General features: G+C 41.7%; 1 protein-coding gene across 2 annotated transcripts in view; it reads left to right on the top strand.

The window, feature by feature from the left end:
- PARP8 (poly(ADP-ribose) polymerase family member 8) overlaps positions 1-15,672 on the top strand; it is a 133,354-nt gene that overhangs the window by 21,907 nt on the left and 95,775 nt on the right. The window contains exons 1-2 of one of the 2 annotated variants that reach the window (XM_062599099.1): positions 3,004-3,162; positions 3,819-3,873. The exons of the other annotated variant lie outside the window; for it this stretch is intronic. Coding sequence (XP_062455083.1) covers positions 3,072-3,162; positions 3,819-3,873 — 146 coding nt within the window. The 5' untranslated portion in view covers positions 3,004-3,071. Of the gene's footprint in view, positions 1-3,003; positions 3,163-3,818; positions 3,874-15,672 lie in introns of those variants that run through there. 2 annotated transcript variants of the gene reach the window in all.

The following is a 15,672-nucleotide window of genomic DNA, read 5'->3' as shown; positions in this document are numbered from 1 at the left end:
TCCTCTTGCATATCAGCTCAATGTTTTTGTCTTTTTCCTTCTGCCACAGCCATTCTAAAAAAGCAAATAAAACATGTAATGTTAAAATATGTTACCTAAAAGCTTATCTCCACTAGGACAGAAGAAAAGGCTTAAAATCACTTTTAAAAACTTATGGTGGACAGGACAGGTGGCAGTTTAAGGCATCATTTTGTATTTTAATCTAGTCATTGCCTCAATATTCTTCACACTAAACTATTTATAGCTTTTATGTATCACACCAGTATTTTAAATTATGTTATCAGTATCATTTAAACTGGCATTCTTTTTAAAAAAAAATGAAGGGTTTTTATCAATGTACCAATGCTAACAAAAATCATTTAAGATACCTTATTCATACTACACTCTTAAATCATGATAGGTACACCATATTAGTGGTCTTTGAATAAAATCAAGGATGCTTAGATGTCAGTAGCTTTATGTATTTCAGGGTTATGTCTAACTGAAGTCTCATCATGATTTTACAATACGTTCCATTTGCAACATTTGTAGCAATAGAATCATTTCAGTAACCTAGCTGTTCCTCAATTAAATCAACCATTCCTGCTGTAACAGTACTAGAGTCATCAGATAAGTAGAGGGCCAAATTGCCTAAGAATCTAGAAATTAAAGGGATAATTACAATAAATAATAATAAATATTTAACTAAATATTGTTTCCAGACTTTTCATTCTATTCAATCATGTTGTGAAACTAGATACAACCATATTAGTTTTCCTGATGATAGTAGTGTTTTTTTGTGGATGACTTTTTAAATCACTGGTTCTCAAATCTGTGAAAATAGTTTGAGGTGTAAAAAGGCAGTCAAGACTTGGGTTAATTGATATGACAGTGAGAACAACCGTGTGATCAGAATAAGCTGTGAGCACAGTTGTCAGCATAAATATCTTGCAGAAAGGCAGGCCTGTGTCCTCCTGTCCTGATCCATGTGGGAGGTGTAATAGAGACCTTTCTCTACAAGGTTGAGGATGGAAAACTCACAAGAATAAATCAAGGTCTGATTATAGCTTCTAATTACGATTATGGGCAAGGCAGCAAGCGTGGCTGCCTGTGCACCAGCCTCCCATCAAAGCCTGAATGGGCACACCTGGCAGGCAGGTGACGGGGAAAAAAGCTGAAACAGGGGAAAATGTGCAGGAAACTCTGGAGAAGCCTTGTTCTTTGGCTAAACTGGTTTAGCTTGCCAGGATGATAAAGTCTTACTGAATTATACTCTATTGGGGAGTGTGATGATAAGTCCTGTATTTTACCTTGGATGTCAGGAGAAGAGAATTTACTGAATAGCACTGAAAAGTTGTCTGGAAACCTCTCTTCCAAGGTAAATTATTTAAAGGAGAGAATTATGCTACATGATGGATTTTTGTTCTCTTTACCCCCCCCCCCCTTTTTTTTTTCTAATTTCCCTTATGGTCTCTCCTTGAGACAAGAAATCTTGTCAAGTTAGGAGTATATATGGAGTCTTTTTGTCATTATGTTTTAAAATATTTCCCTTGGAGAACAAATAATGATCGTGTTTGTCTCTGTGCTTGAAGTCAGCAATACATGATTAACACAGACTTGCTTAATGAAAAAGCACTGAAATGATTTGGCTCAATAATGAATAATCCATGGGAGTTGTTTAGACCTGGATGAATACTTAAAAACTGAATTTTATGAATATATGTTTCCACTGTATTCACACCCATTTCTTTAAAAATTAATTACTTAGCACTTTAGGTTATGGAAAATAGGTGTTTTTGCAGACTTAACCATTCCATTTGATTATACTGCAGTTGCTCCTTGCACTGCCTTAGTGCCCATAGCCTCTAGCCTGGGTTAGTGCTCACCGTTGGGCACCGTGCTCACGGCGTGAGTCCCTTCCCTGAAACCCCCGGGTTTCAGCGGCAGGTTTGCCAAAGACCGATGGGAGCAGAGCGTGATTAAAGCCCACGGTGGGCAGAGATGGGTTACAAACGCGTTATTTCGCTCTTCGCTGTTTTGCCGTGCGCACCTCCCCGCGGGTAGGAGCGGAGCGGAGGCCGGCGGGGGGATGGAAACCCGGTAAGGGCGGTTTTCCAGCTCTCCCCCCCTCCAGGAAGGGCCTGGGGCGCCGGGGCCCCCGCGCAGGTGCCGCGCAGCGAGCGCGGGCAGGCGGAGGGGCCGCGGCGGCCGGGCGCGGGGCGGCTGCGCGGCTCGGGCAGGCCGGCCCGGCGCCCCCGCCCGCGGAGCGCGGCTCTCCGCCGCTGCCCGCTTCCTGCCGCCGGCCTCGGAGCCGCCCCGCGCCCGGCGTCATCGCCGTCTGCATCTCGCCGCCGCCGCCCGGGAGCGGAGCGGAGCGGAGCGGGCGGCAGCCGGTGCCCGGCGCTGCGGGGGAAGGAGCCGGTGGCGGCCGTGGCCATCGCGCCCGCCGCCTCCCGGGCTGCCCCCGCGCCGCCTCCGCCGGGGGAGCCCGCGGGGCCCTACGTGCCGGGCCGGCGGCGAGGGGAGGGTCTGCGGCTCGGCGTCGCTGCAGCAGCGCCGGCCCGGCCCCGCCGCGCCGCCCCGCGCCGCCAGGGACCCGGTGCGGGCGCCGCCGCCGCCGGGCTCTCGCCGCCGCCGCCGCCGGCGGAGGGGGCAGGGATGTGAGCTGTCGGGTTGGCTTGGCCCCTTCCCCCCCACCCCTTCTTTTTTTCTCCCCTCAAAAAAAAAAAAAAAAAAAAAAAAAAAAAAAAAATCCCAAACCCAACCAACCCTGAAGAGCCCCGAGGGCTCGGGGTGGGGGGTTCCCGTGTCGCCGCCGCCACCCTCCGCTGGATCTATTGTCAGGGAAGGAGGAAGCTGCCATCCGCCGGCAGCGGCGGCACATCTGGGCGGGCACATCTGGGCATGCAACATCGGCTCCCGCCGCCTTCCTCCGCCGTCCTCCACCCGGCCGAGCGGATCGCCTCGGGGCTGGGGGAGACTTCTGCTCGCCGGCCGAAGGGTCCATCTTCTGGACTGCCAAAACTGGCAGAGCGGGGGGCGGGGTGGGGCGCAAATAAAGGCTGCTTTTTTTTTCCCCTGGGATTTATTTCATGGGGATGTGTTCAAGGCAAGAGAGGATTCAGAAGGATATCGACGTCGTGATCCAAAAGTGCAAGGCGGAGAAGGACTGTCTGTTTGCAGGTGAGTTTATCTGCCGGGCGGGAGCCCGGCGCGGCGCCCCCGCTTCCGCGGCCCTTTGCGCGCCGCGGCATGCCTGGCCGGGGCACCGCGCTGCTCCGGGGGGCCGCTGCGGGGGCGGCGGGGGGGGGGCGCTTCAGGGCCCGGGCGTGTGCGGGGCACCGGCCCCCTTCTCTGCCCTCCCCCCCGCCCTCCTCCCGAGGGCATGCGAGGGCAGATGGGGCGAGACGCCGGCGGGGAACGGGGCGGGAGGGGGGGGGAACCGGGTGCGGGAGCGCGGCGGCGGCCGCGCACAGACCGCGCGGGTGCGCGGAGGGCCGCGGGCGGTGCTCACGCGCGGGCGGCCCCGCTCCGTGCGGAGCCAGCGCCGCTTCGCGCCCGCCCGGCGGCGATTCGGGTCGGCGCTGGCTTCGCCGTAGCGGCAGCGCGGCTTGTTGCTGCCTGTTGCCGTTACTGACGATGGAAATTCCTGCCGTTGCCATAGCACCGGGGCACTTGTTGCAAGGGGCTGGAGGGGGGGGAAGAGTTGCTGCATTTCCTCTGCTTCGTGCTAGCCCCCGCTTCCCGGCGGCTGCACCCTGGGCTGCGAGACCCCGGCTCCCGCCGCTGGAACGGAGCGCGGGGGATAAGTTTTAGTCACGCAATCCTTTGTGTTTCAGATTTCAGGTACTCAGACTCCACCTTTACCTTCACCTATATTGGAGGCTCCAAAAGGTACATTTTTTTTCCCTCCCAATAATGACTCACTTCATTTCCTGCTTCTGTAAGGTACATTGATACAACACGATGGCAAGCTTTTTTTCCCTCCCCTTCCCTTTGCAAGGAGGATCAATAAATCATTGCATTCAGCCAAACGTAAGCTGAGGAGGAAGTGTTGAGCGAGGTGATCGGAAAGGTGATCCTAGTTGTCAGAGGCTCATTCCTCTGAGTTCTCCTCTCTGGCACTTAACTGGTTCTGTTTTTTTCATTTACCTGTGTATGTGGAAATTATGCCATATGTGAACTTAGCAGAAATACAGCAAAGGCAACACAACTACTATGAAATAAGAAGCTAATTCATCTTAAAAAATGAGAAAATTATGATTTTAATAACAAATAGGCCAAATATCACATCAGCATCTAATTCTCTTGCATGAGAGCCATATTTAGTTCTATGACAGATGCAAGGCTGTCTACAATTGACCAAATTAAACTACTCGGGAAAAAAAGTAAATAGTCTAGCTTATAACATAAAAATATTTGTTATTTTAATTGAATATTGATTTAGATATTATTTCTAAATCGATCCCAGATTTTGTTTATAAATTGGGTTGTGCGTTTATACATTTTTAGTTATATTTTTTCATTTGTTTGTCTCTTTTCACAAGAAAACATACTTAAAAGCTCATATTAATGGAACACATCTTTCTTTGTTTCCCTGGCATCTACCTCGCTTTTACTTGGTACGGTATTTGCAGTATACACTAAGTCGTTCTCTTATCACTTAGTTTTGCTAGACTTGGAAAGATGTCCTGGTTTTATTTATATATCTATATGTGTGTGTGTGTGTGTATATATATCTATATATTTTTTCAAATAGTTCATCTGATATGTGTGGCAGTTGTGTTTCTTTCCCAGGGTACATCATTTTGAAGTACTATATTCTGAAATCTGATCTTTGCAAGTGAACCTTGCGATGCAGGCAGCGTACCTGTAACCATCAGTCCTGCTCTGTGCGTGCTTCAGGGTCTGGCCGCAGGATCAGGCTTCCAGCTGGGTCACAGGCTTCTAGACTGCTCAGAAAAATGTTTTCCCACTTCCCTAGCCTATTTCTTCATGTTGAAGGAAAGGCAAACTCCAGTCGTTTTCAGTGGAGCAGAACAGTTCACCCAATAGCTCAGAACCAAACGTATTTACAGGTTGCTTAAGGTATAACCTTTAGTTTAAGGTTTTAACATATGTTTTGGTTTGGTCTTGTTTTAAATGACAGTTTTGGAAAACTTGATGCAGTTGAAATTAGTTACAGAAATAATATTTCTTATGACTTAATTAAACTAAATTGAATTTGAAAGTAACTTTGCACTGTTTTGTAATCCAAACATTGCAGCAAGAAACCCGGAAGTGAAACCTGTTTATTGTTTCCATTTTCCAAGCTGAATAAAGTGAAAAGCCTGAGGGCTTAACTGATGGAAAACAAGCTTTTTGTAACATTGAAGCGAAATATTGTCACTTCTACAAGGAGAGACAGAAGACGGCCTTAAATCCCACAGCCTGGAGTTGTTACTAGCTTTGTTCCTTAGCTTAGGAAGCCGTTGACTTGAAAGTAATCACAGGATCTTGCAAATTCAGATTGAATCAAGATACAGAAGTTATGCTTAGAGAAACTAATGAAAGTGGGTTATATAGTGCATACCCAAATTTCATGCTATCTGCTTGTTTGCATTTTTTTGATTTAGAGAAATGTTTTACAATATTAGTATGCAGTGCAGTGAGTGGCTAGTTTGTGGTAGTAAGCTCTCCTCATACAGAAGAGGAAAAACCTTAAGCCTTAACCGTTAAGAGCCAAACTTCTTTCTCGTGTCAAAGGTGAGTTAGTGGTTTCTTACTAGAGAAAGATGCTAGCTGAACATTGGTATATTGGAATAAGTGTAGCCTTTGGGCAGGACTGCAGTGCAGACTCTCCAGCGTTTGACAGTGGTGATGTGTCTGTGATATCTGTTTAAGAGGGCTATCCAAACATCTTGTATTTGGCCATGATATTTTTCCTATCGACACTGCTTCAACTATTGACTTTTTGCATGGTGAGCCTGATTTTTTTGACTAGTGCACTCAGGAACCGTCCCTATATGGCAAAACCTCTATATAAACTTATGGTACACAGTGAAGGTCATGGACTGAATATCAGCTTGTATGCCTTGTTCTGTCACTTCAGGTATTCATTCTGGTGAGTTTATATTTTTCAGCCTGACACACATAGCTTTTCAAGTAATGGTTCAAGGGAATATGTTCAATCTTCAAAGTGAGAAACAGGTTTAAATCTGTAAGAGTTGGAATGGCATGTAAGGAAGATCACAGGATGCGATCAGTACTTCAGCACTCTCTAGCGATGCTTGGAGCTAGGTCTTTTTCTTTATGTTCCTTTATGATACTGATGTTGATGTGTAGTACAGCTTTGTTTTGTCTGCTCTGGCTAGGTACCAGACCAGAAACACCTGAAAGAAGAGTTATGTTTTATGTTTGAGAAGGAAAATTCTTTGCTTTACTCTTGCATAAAGCAAGCTGAACATAGATGGGGGTTTCCTGCGCATACTGTAGTTGCCAGTGGTGCATGTTAAGTCCGCTTCTCGGTGATTTTAATTTAAAAACTTGGAGCCAGATTCTCAGTAAATCAGTATAAGCTCATGGAAGGCAGTGCATCAGTACAATCTGGGTTATAACAATGACTTTTTTTTTTTTTTTTAAAGCTGTTAAGTTTATATGTGTGAGATTTTTCTTCTGGAGGCCAGCTTTTCTGCCTTTATCAGATTTTTCCCTGTTGCTTGGATTGGTTGCACTACCCTTTGTATGTTGACACTATTCAAATATTGAGGTGGTACATAACCACATTTCAAATCAAGCCAAGCAGATAGGCCTGATCCGGAGCACACTCTTCATAGCTTCTAAGGAGTTAATTTGTATTCACAAAGTAAAGTCCTGAACCAAACCTTGAGGGCATGACTTAGCTTTTGTTCAGGTACAGAGCTTCCAGTGAAACCAGCTGAGAACTATTATCCTTTTTGTTCATTATGTAGACTTGTTCCAACATTTGACCTTTAGGTGGTATTAAGCTATTATATTGCATTAAATAATATATGTGTAAATGATTGTTGGATAGACCTAAATATACCTAAAGTAGTTCCTGCATTTGGAGAATTTTTATTGAGACATTAGAAGGGAAGAATTTCTGTAAGTACAAATGTATTTGTATAGCACAAGTTATCATAAATAATTCTTTACTTATGCAGTTCAGGTAATCATTTTGGCCCCAGTTTGGACAGTGCTTCATTTTTTCTAAACCAGACTGTGTTCACACTTCTCAGTTATTTCAGTTGTTTGACAGCGTGGAGATGCTTCCTGGTTTGGGAAGGTTGTATTTAGGAATTTATTAATGAAGCACATCTTTATGCATAATGTGGACACTAAATACAAGGCAGATTGTCTATAAATTTAGTCGTTTAAATTTCATTGTCAGAAAGTGATAGATAAGGTATTTCTTACAAAGTAAGGTGTTCATTCAGATGCTGTGACTGTGCAAGATTTACTCTACTCTAACTACTTCTGGCAGAATATCAGAAATGGCCGAATTCTTTATGCTTTTTACTGCAGGAACTAAAGAGGATATTAAAGTGTGAACGTGTTGAGTTTTTTTTTTCTTTTTCCAAGAATCTCTTGTCTCCTTTGTCCTGTTATCTGTGCCTGCGTGAAACGTTGCTTCTCCAGAAATCCCACAGAACAGAATTGCTGATCTGTCATCTTTCTAATAAAAATGCATGATGCCCTGAAGTTGTTTTCACTTTATATATCATTTGACATGGTTTACATAAAAGTAGTGCCTGGTTGCCCTGAAAAAGATGTTTCATTTTTAGTATTTTTCTCCCCTTTTCTTTTTTGAAGCTAAACAAGGACATCATATCAATTCTGATACATCTCTCTATTCAAATATGTACTTAGCTCCCATTGGCAGTGAGGGACAGTGACAATAAAGGCTGTGCATGTGAACATATCTTATACTGCAGTATATTTTAAAGAAGCTAGATAAATTAACCCGTGTATTTAGTTTTTATAGGTCTTTGTTGGCAAAATTTATGTCTGTCATTTGCACAGTGGATTCTGATGTTCTGCTTTCCCTACATGAGCAGAATGATGATAATGGCAATTGTGTAAATGCATGAGAAGCTGAATTTTGGTCTGAAATGATTTAAGCGGACTCTGTCCCCTCCCCCCCCTTGCATCTTGTAAATTGATGAGTTAATTCCCACCCCAGTGTAGCAGTGAACTATTTCACAGTTGGGGAGCTGTGGCCCTGGAAGGGTAGCTAAATTGCTTGTGGCTACCTACAGCTAGATACAGAAACCACATATCAGAAGTCCAGGTGCATCATGTCCACTGTGTGTTTGAGCCACTTAGTAATAAATAGATTCAACTCCCCCCACCACCACCTCCCAAGAGGCTCTTTGAATTTTTAGACCCATCCATTACTGGCACTTACATGAATTTAATAAAACTCTGCCTACGTCAGGATTGCATTTAATGAATGATTTTGAAATTCTGGTGTCATTCTGATAATACTGGAAGTCTTAAAAACATGCATCAATTAGTCTGAAACCATTTCAGTTTTTGTATTTATCTTAAAAAATACATCCAGTTTAAATATACTGTGGCAAAACAGGGAAGAACTAAAAGACATTTTTAAACCAAAATGCAAAAATATTTCCATCTAAAAATATCGAAATGGAAACATTTGTTTGAACAATTTGATTCTTCCTTTTTTTTTCCAAAGTGATCCAATTTAAGACTAACCTTTTCGGATAGGTTAGTTTCAACATAGCTTATCTGTCTGGTTCACTGTGTGGCTGAATAAATGCTTTTAGTGGCTTTAGGAAGGGAGCTGTGCAAGGATCGGGAAGAAAGGTTTGGACTGCTCTTCTTTGAAGCAGTGGTGACTAATATGAGATGAAAGTATGGCTTAAGAAGATGAGAAACTGATTTTTCTGGAACCTATTGCTCTGAGTAGTGTTAGTGTAGCTGGAATTTGTTTTGTACAGGTCTGTAAATACAGTGCTCCGGAAGGGCTGAAATTCTTGTGCTGGTGCAAGCATAGGTTGTCTTCCGCTGCTGACAATTGCTCACTATGCTCAACTTAGAGTTCAGGATATTAAGTATGTAGTTAGGTTCCAAAAAAATCTCTCTGCTACAGTAAGATAAGGATGAAACATAGATGCACAATCTTTTACTTAACTCTCGGTTTAATGCTGTTCCAAAATACCTGGAAAATTGAATGTCCTCTTTCAAATTAAACTTTCCTATCAAATATGGCTTAGCATGTTTGGTAGGACTACACCTGTTTCTGGAGGATAAATTTGCAATATGGGCCATCAGTCTAGGTTTCGCTATGATATGCATAGGTCCTGATCTGATATGCATGGTTATTTTCATTACTTTATTAAAGATTCTGTAGATGAAGTCATGTTGAATACAGCCTTGGTATCAAAACCAGTTTTGTTTTGGTATCAATTATACTTCAATTTTAAAATCTTTCTTTAAAGCAAGCATTTCCTACTCCATGAATTCCTGATAACATACCTATTCTGATTTAATAGTACCTTCTAATAGTGACTGTATTTAGTATGTACCTGAACCCTACCAGTATGTTCTGATAGATAATAATTTTTTTGATAGCTACTATGAGAAATTCAGTAGGTGGAACTTTACAAATTATTCATCCTAAAAAGACTTATAATAAAACAGTATAGTAGAAAAGCAATTAAATGCAACATTACGGGCTTGTGAAAAGCAAAATAACTGTTCTACTCAGTCTCATTGAGCTTGCCTTTTTAGGGTGGTCTTGGTTCTGACAGATCCTTCTTGCCTTGCTGTTAGAGTGGTGACTGAAATTAACTGAATCCCCATCAGAGAGGGAGATTTAGGGAGATTATGGTCTTCCAGAGATCGCTTGCTGGTCCGGTAAAGTGAGGAGCTATCTCCTTTCAGCTGGCTACTGATACGAAGAACAATGTATTCAAATTGTGGACATTTACTTTTGTGCCAGTGCAACGTGTTTTTAGGCACATAAATGCATATGCCTAGTTTTCAGAAGCGCTGAACTCCCACAGCATGTACTGGTCTTGGTATTATTGTGCATTGCTTAGCACAGTTTAAAAAAAAAAAGTTTTTTTATGCAGGTTATTTTTGTTGTATCAATATGCACCATTGTTTGAGTGTTTCACTAGCACTGAGTTCGGAGAAGTGCTTGAATATCTTTACAGAAAACCTTTACAGTAACTTCTTCTTTCTCTGCTTTCATCACATATTTTAACATATTAACTACCTAAAAATAGACCTGTAGGCTGTCATTGTTAAAGTGTTAATGTGTTAAGACAAATAAATTTAAAAGCTGAGTTCACTCTGACAAAATTCATTTAGATCACTTTTGTCTGTATTGGGACTAATGCCATTTCTGATTTTTCCTGTTAGAATCTAATAATATCCCATATTTTTCAGTGCTCATAAATAAAGATCCGAAGATACCTGTTGGCATTTTTTTCCCCTTGAATTACTTACTGTGCAGCATATGAATTCTCATCTGAGTCAGAGTCTAATCACTCAGAATCAAAATACCTACTTTAATAAGCTTCAGCAGCTAGAGGGAAAGTAAATTTTAAACTGCTAGGGGATTTTGGTTTAGTTACAATTAAAACTAAGAAAGAAATGAAATTTGAGTAAATCTAGAAAAGTGTCCAATATATAATTCTGCCTTGGCATTTAATAAATCACAGTCAAGAGTATAGCTCTTAAGAATTAATGTCCTCCTTGCTACAGGAGGTTGAAGAGTTTTACAGCATGTTTCAGTGAATTGGCCTCAGCTCGGGAAAAGGAGTTCATTTTATCAGGGTAAAATTGACTCATAAAGATAAGCTTCTACTATCTGGTGCAGCAGTTGGTGCAAACCTCACTGAGAGAAGAGGGACTAAGGAAGATACAAAAATACCTCTCCTTGCCATGCCTTCCCTGCGCAGCGTTCTGCGGGCTCACGCAGTCTAAATGCCAGATTGCATCCAGCCTATTTGTATGGGAGGAAAAGTAGGAAAGAGCCTTGCATAAGGACTGGGAACAATCGTAGCTTTTATGAGTCAGGCATTTCTTGGCAAGACCCGCTATTAATTCTAGGGAGCTTTGCGTCAGGCACAGTGTTTCCCCTACCGCAAGGGCTAAGCAACTTTATAAATGCTTTGGGCATTATGCGCTCCAGTGGGAGTAAGTCGTGGCCTTCCGCAAGCTCACATTAGGCAAGAGGGAGGAAAAAATGTAGGTTAAATGTTGGAGGGTGAATATGTTTCCCTAACTCAATTGGAGGCAGAGTACTGGTGTGAATCCTGTAGAAGGTTTTGGCTTATCCTGGCTGTTGTAGAAGGCTTGGCTTATCCCGGTGGTTACTGTTGAGCTGAGTCCCTCTGATGAAGTTTGTCCAAGAGACTTGTGTTGTGCTCAGTGGGAGGCTTGAGTGGAGAATTGAGGGCAGAGGGGAAGCTCAGAGAAACTAGCAAGCCCTCTGGATTTCTCCTCCTAAACTGGAGGCACTGATCGGAGCTGGAATGAACACCCACATGTCTCCTGTCTAATGAAATGAACTGTTTGCAAAAACAGTGCAAAAAATGACAATATATATTTTCAAAAAAATGTATATAGTTGAAGAATAAGTTCTTTGTGGTTCCTGTATAGCATTCCACATTTCATCTTGTAGGTTACTGAATCCTGTCTTGGAATCTTGGTTTCATAAATGTTACCTATAAGATACAATATTCATTTAAAGTAAGAATTTTTCATATTTTAAGAGCAAAGCTAGAAGACAGGATAAATTGTCACTATTCAACTGGTTTCTTTCTACCTAATAAGGTTAGTACCTTACTGACAGACAGCATTTGCTCTCAAGTAGAAAAAATAGCCTAAAGGATAGACAGGGTATTTCAGGTCGTTAACTTTTCTGCAAATGATAGGGTATTTTATTTTTTCATAGTTCTGCTCATTCTCCTTCATTCTTTTCCTCCTCTTAATGTTGAAAAATTAATCTTTTATGGGTTTTCACCCAGTCATAATCATACATACAGTAATATATGAAAATAATTAGTATGCATTTCTGGCAGATTAGAAGCCAGAGCTGATAAAGGTGTTAAAAACAGGAAGCCCTTTTTTGTCATGAAAGTATTTTCTGTGGGCCAATTACAGCTGTGTAAATCCAGACTAATTCCACTAATATGATGGGACTCACATGGGTCTACAGCAGCATTATCAAATTTTTCATTTGGCCACGACAGTACTCCTAGTGAATGGAAATGCAGGTGATTTTTCACACTGGGGGAGTTAGGCTGGTGTTCTATTTTAGTGCTGCCACCTTTGAAGATGTATTCTCGTTCTGAGTACTTTCGTTGATGGCAGGAGACCTGCAATTTATCTAAGGAAAGAAAGCTCTCTTTCATGCATTCTTATCAAGCCGCTGTCATTGCAGAGGGCAAAGATAGAAGGCCAGTTGTCAAAACCGTGCTCTTCGTTCTGTGCCTTTTGCAGCCTTAGCGTTCAAAAACCAGGTTGTCACAGAGACTTTTCTTAAGAACATAATTTGCTAGGCCACATGAAAAACTCTTTACCTGTCACTCACTCGGAATCAGCATTAAATCTTAAACTAAGTCTCAAAATGGTTTCAGAGGTTTTTGTAGATACAACCATCGGTTGAAATAGAAATGGTAATTTCTTGAAAAAGACTACCCCTTGAATATGCCTAAAAGGGTTGTATTAGCCTTGCCCGTATTAAAACAGTGTGAAATCTGATCATAGCATTATATATTTTGTACAAGACAGTGGAAATACTGTAAAACACAGTTCTATGTTATTTCAAACAAAAAAAGATACAACTTTCAAGTATTAAAAACCTGCAAAATATACATTTAATTACCAGCTTAATGCAGTACTTAGGGATACTATCAACAGCTTTCTCTTTTGGATGGGGAATTAAATCAATTAAGGTTGCCTAATGGTTTAACAAGTTTTTATGAATTGTACGTCTTGGTATATTACATTCTGTACATCACCATAGCTGTAATAAGCTCAGTTTTCAGCTGTGACCTCATTAATTCTCTTCTTTTAAGAAGGTAGAGTAAGAGAATTACTTTGCTATAAAGACTTTTAACCATTATATAGAAGAAGACTTGCCAGGCATGGGAAAAAGTTTCAGTAGTAGGATTTTGTGGGTTTATAAGTTGAAAAAGGACTCATGTTTTATCAGTGGATGACGAGAAGAGTGAAATTGGGTATGTTTAGGTGGCAACAGGAGGAACATAACCTCTGAAAGAATCTCCTTAGGCATACGCTCGTTTTGTTAACTCAGGCCAAGAGAAGTTTTAAATTAGCTAGTATTGGTCTCCAGAGTACGAAGTGAAGAGTTGCAGTAATCAGCCTACTAAAGATAAAGTTTTCCTGCCTTCAGCAGACTTCTCTGCACATGGCTTCATTTTGCTGCAAGTATCTGTATTACACAAAAGCAGTGTAGCATTTGGTGTATCACCCTGCTTTCTCAATGTTCCATGTGCTAACTTTAGTTATTGACGGGAATTTTTACGTCAAACTTTAGTCTTAATTAACTCTGCTACCTTTATTACTGAAGTAAAATTGCATGGGATTAGCTGCCACCAGTTGAGTTCTTATTAAAGTATTTTGCTAGGTAATATTGATCTGAGAAGACCTTACAAATTCAATTTTTTGGGTACTACATCTTTTTTTTTCTTGCTTCCTGTTACTCTGGTTCAAAGTGACAAGTTGTGTCAAATCTCTGTATTTATTGGGTTTAGCTATGTATAGTGAATTAGAAGAAATGCATTTTCCCTCTGAAACACACTTAGGTAATAGTTGGGAGAAGGGAGACTAGGCTCTTTCTGTACTTGAATTTGTATTTTACTGATACGTGTTTATTTGCTTTTAGATTGTCTCTCTTGTTAAAGATTGGTTACTATACAGTAACATCAATAAATAGATGCTAAAAAATACTACTTTTACAAAGCGCTGCCATTTATTTAGGCATGAAGAAACACATCTTGATCCTGTAGTTCAGCTAAAAACTGACCTCTGTCAAGGACAACAAACACACAGAGATATGGAGTGTAAATACTTTTTACATCCAGCGCTGCCTGACTTCAGTGCAGGAGTGGAAGCACAGAAGACCTCCTAGCGTGCTAATAAGGATTAGGCATTGCTGCCTGCGAGGAGAGTAGGAGTTGCAGTTACATGAGTCAGGATAAACTCTACAAAGGCTATTGATTACTCTACTGGAGGACATAAGCTCATCATCATCCAGGGTCAAGAAAAGCTCCTACCCAAGCTACCAACTCCTTTCTCCCCTCCCTTATTAATGTGGCGTAGTGAGCCAGGAGCGCAGTGGGTCAAGTCTGTGCAGTATCGAATGAGGCCTCTGTGAGAGGTGGCATGGTCTGGCATGGCAACTTCTAAAGCTTCCAGGTGTATTCTAGAGTACGTAACAGTTACATTGTGGAAGTGTTTGCCATCAGTTCTGAGCAAATCATCATGAGTTGCTGATATTAATGAGCATTTCACTCTGACTGCTTATAGCACATTTCCATCTGTAGTTTATCCCAAGTTATTTCTCTGTTGTTCATCATGTGAGATAACATTACCCATATCTCTGGTGATTTAAATTGACAGATTACCATTGAATTCAGTAAAATCATGCCAACTTAAAGCACTGAGGATCTGATCTATAATTATATTCATCTTGTTAAAGAAGTTTAAATAGAGCAAAGCTAAATATAATTTTAATACAGATCTTCATTGACATCTAGTAGAATAGTTTAATGTATAAGTGTGAATATATAGCAAAGTGAAATTACACATTATCTGTGTTCGCAATTTAGGTGGCAGGTAAGGACAAGTTTCATGGAAGCTGACAAAGACAGATATAGATTATGTTCTTTGGGAATGGCTTGTATTGAAAAGGAGAAAAAATGGCGCAGAGAAGCATGACATGATAGAGACTTGGGAAGTTTCCCACATAACAAGCAAGTGTTCTCAGCTATATGTCTTAAGAGTCTCAGGTTTGAACATGGTGGAATCCCACTGGCAAAGACACGAGCTCAGATGCCACAGTGGTCTCTCTTTCTCACTTTTGGCGCTACAGCGAGCTCGACAAAGCATTTTCCTGTCTGTGTGCAGCATTGATGTTCCCACAGCATCACTCTGGCACAGGGAAGGTCTCTGCCTGGAAAACATTGCCTCTGCAGCCTCCCTTGTGAGATGAGGTCTTCTATCAGCAGATGTTAGAGATGGTTTCACACCAACCCTGGTCATGCCCTTTCCATTTCTGGCCATGCCACTGGTCAGCATGGACTCCTTACAGCTTTTCTTTGCATCCCTTCTCAACTTGTCCTTTTCCATTTTCTTCCATCTGGCCTTTTGTTTTCCAGGAGTGCTTTGCATATTGATTTATTCTGGCAAGAACTAGCATGTGTTATGTTCATATTGTTAAAGCAGAGAAGCATGAAATAGTTGGTATTCAGTAACTACTGAGCTAGTTAAAAATACAGAGTATACATCAGGTATTTCTCAGTTCTCTTCATTCATATATACATATGTATAGGGGGGTGTGTGTGTGTGTGTACACACACGTACACACACAAATCCTGAAATGCTTGGGTTCTTGGGAAGTTTTCACCAGAATAACAAAGGATGCTCAGACTTTTAATCAGAGATCACGTGTTCATTGTTCGTTATTCT

The sequence above is a fragment of the Rhea pennata genome, chromosome Z (assembly GCF_028389875.1).
Source record: "Rhea pennata isolate bPtePen1 chromosome Z, bPtePen1.pri, whole genome shotgun sequence".
In the NCBI taxonomy this organism is placed as follows: domain Eukaryota; kingdom Metazoa; phylum Chordata; class Aves; order Rheiformes; family Rheidae; genus Rhea; species Rhea pennata.
Note: the sequence above shows the minus strand (reverse complement) of the source record. Positions and strands in the feature narration are given on the sequence as shown.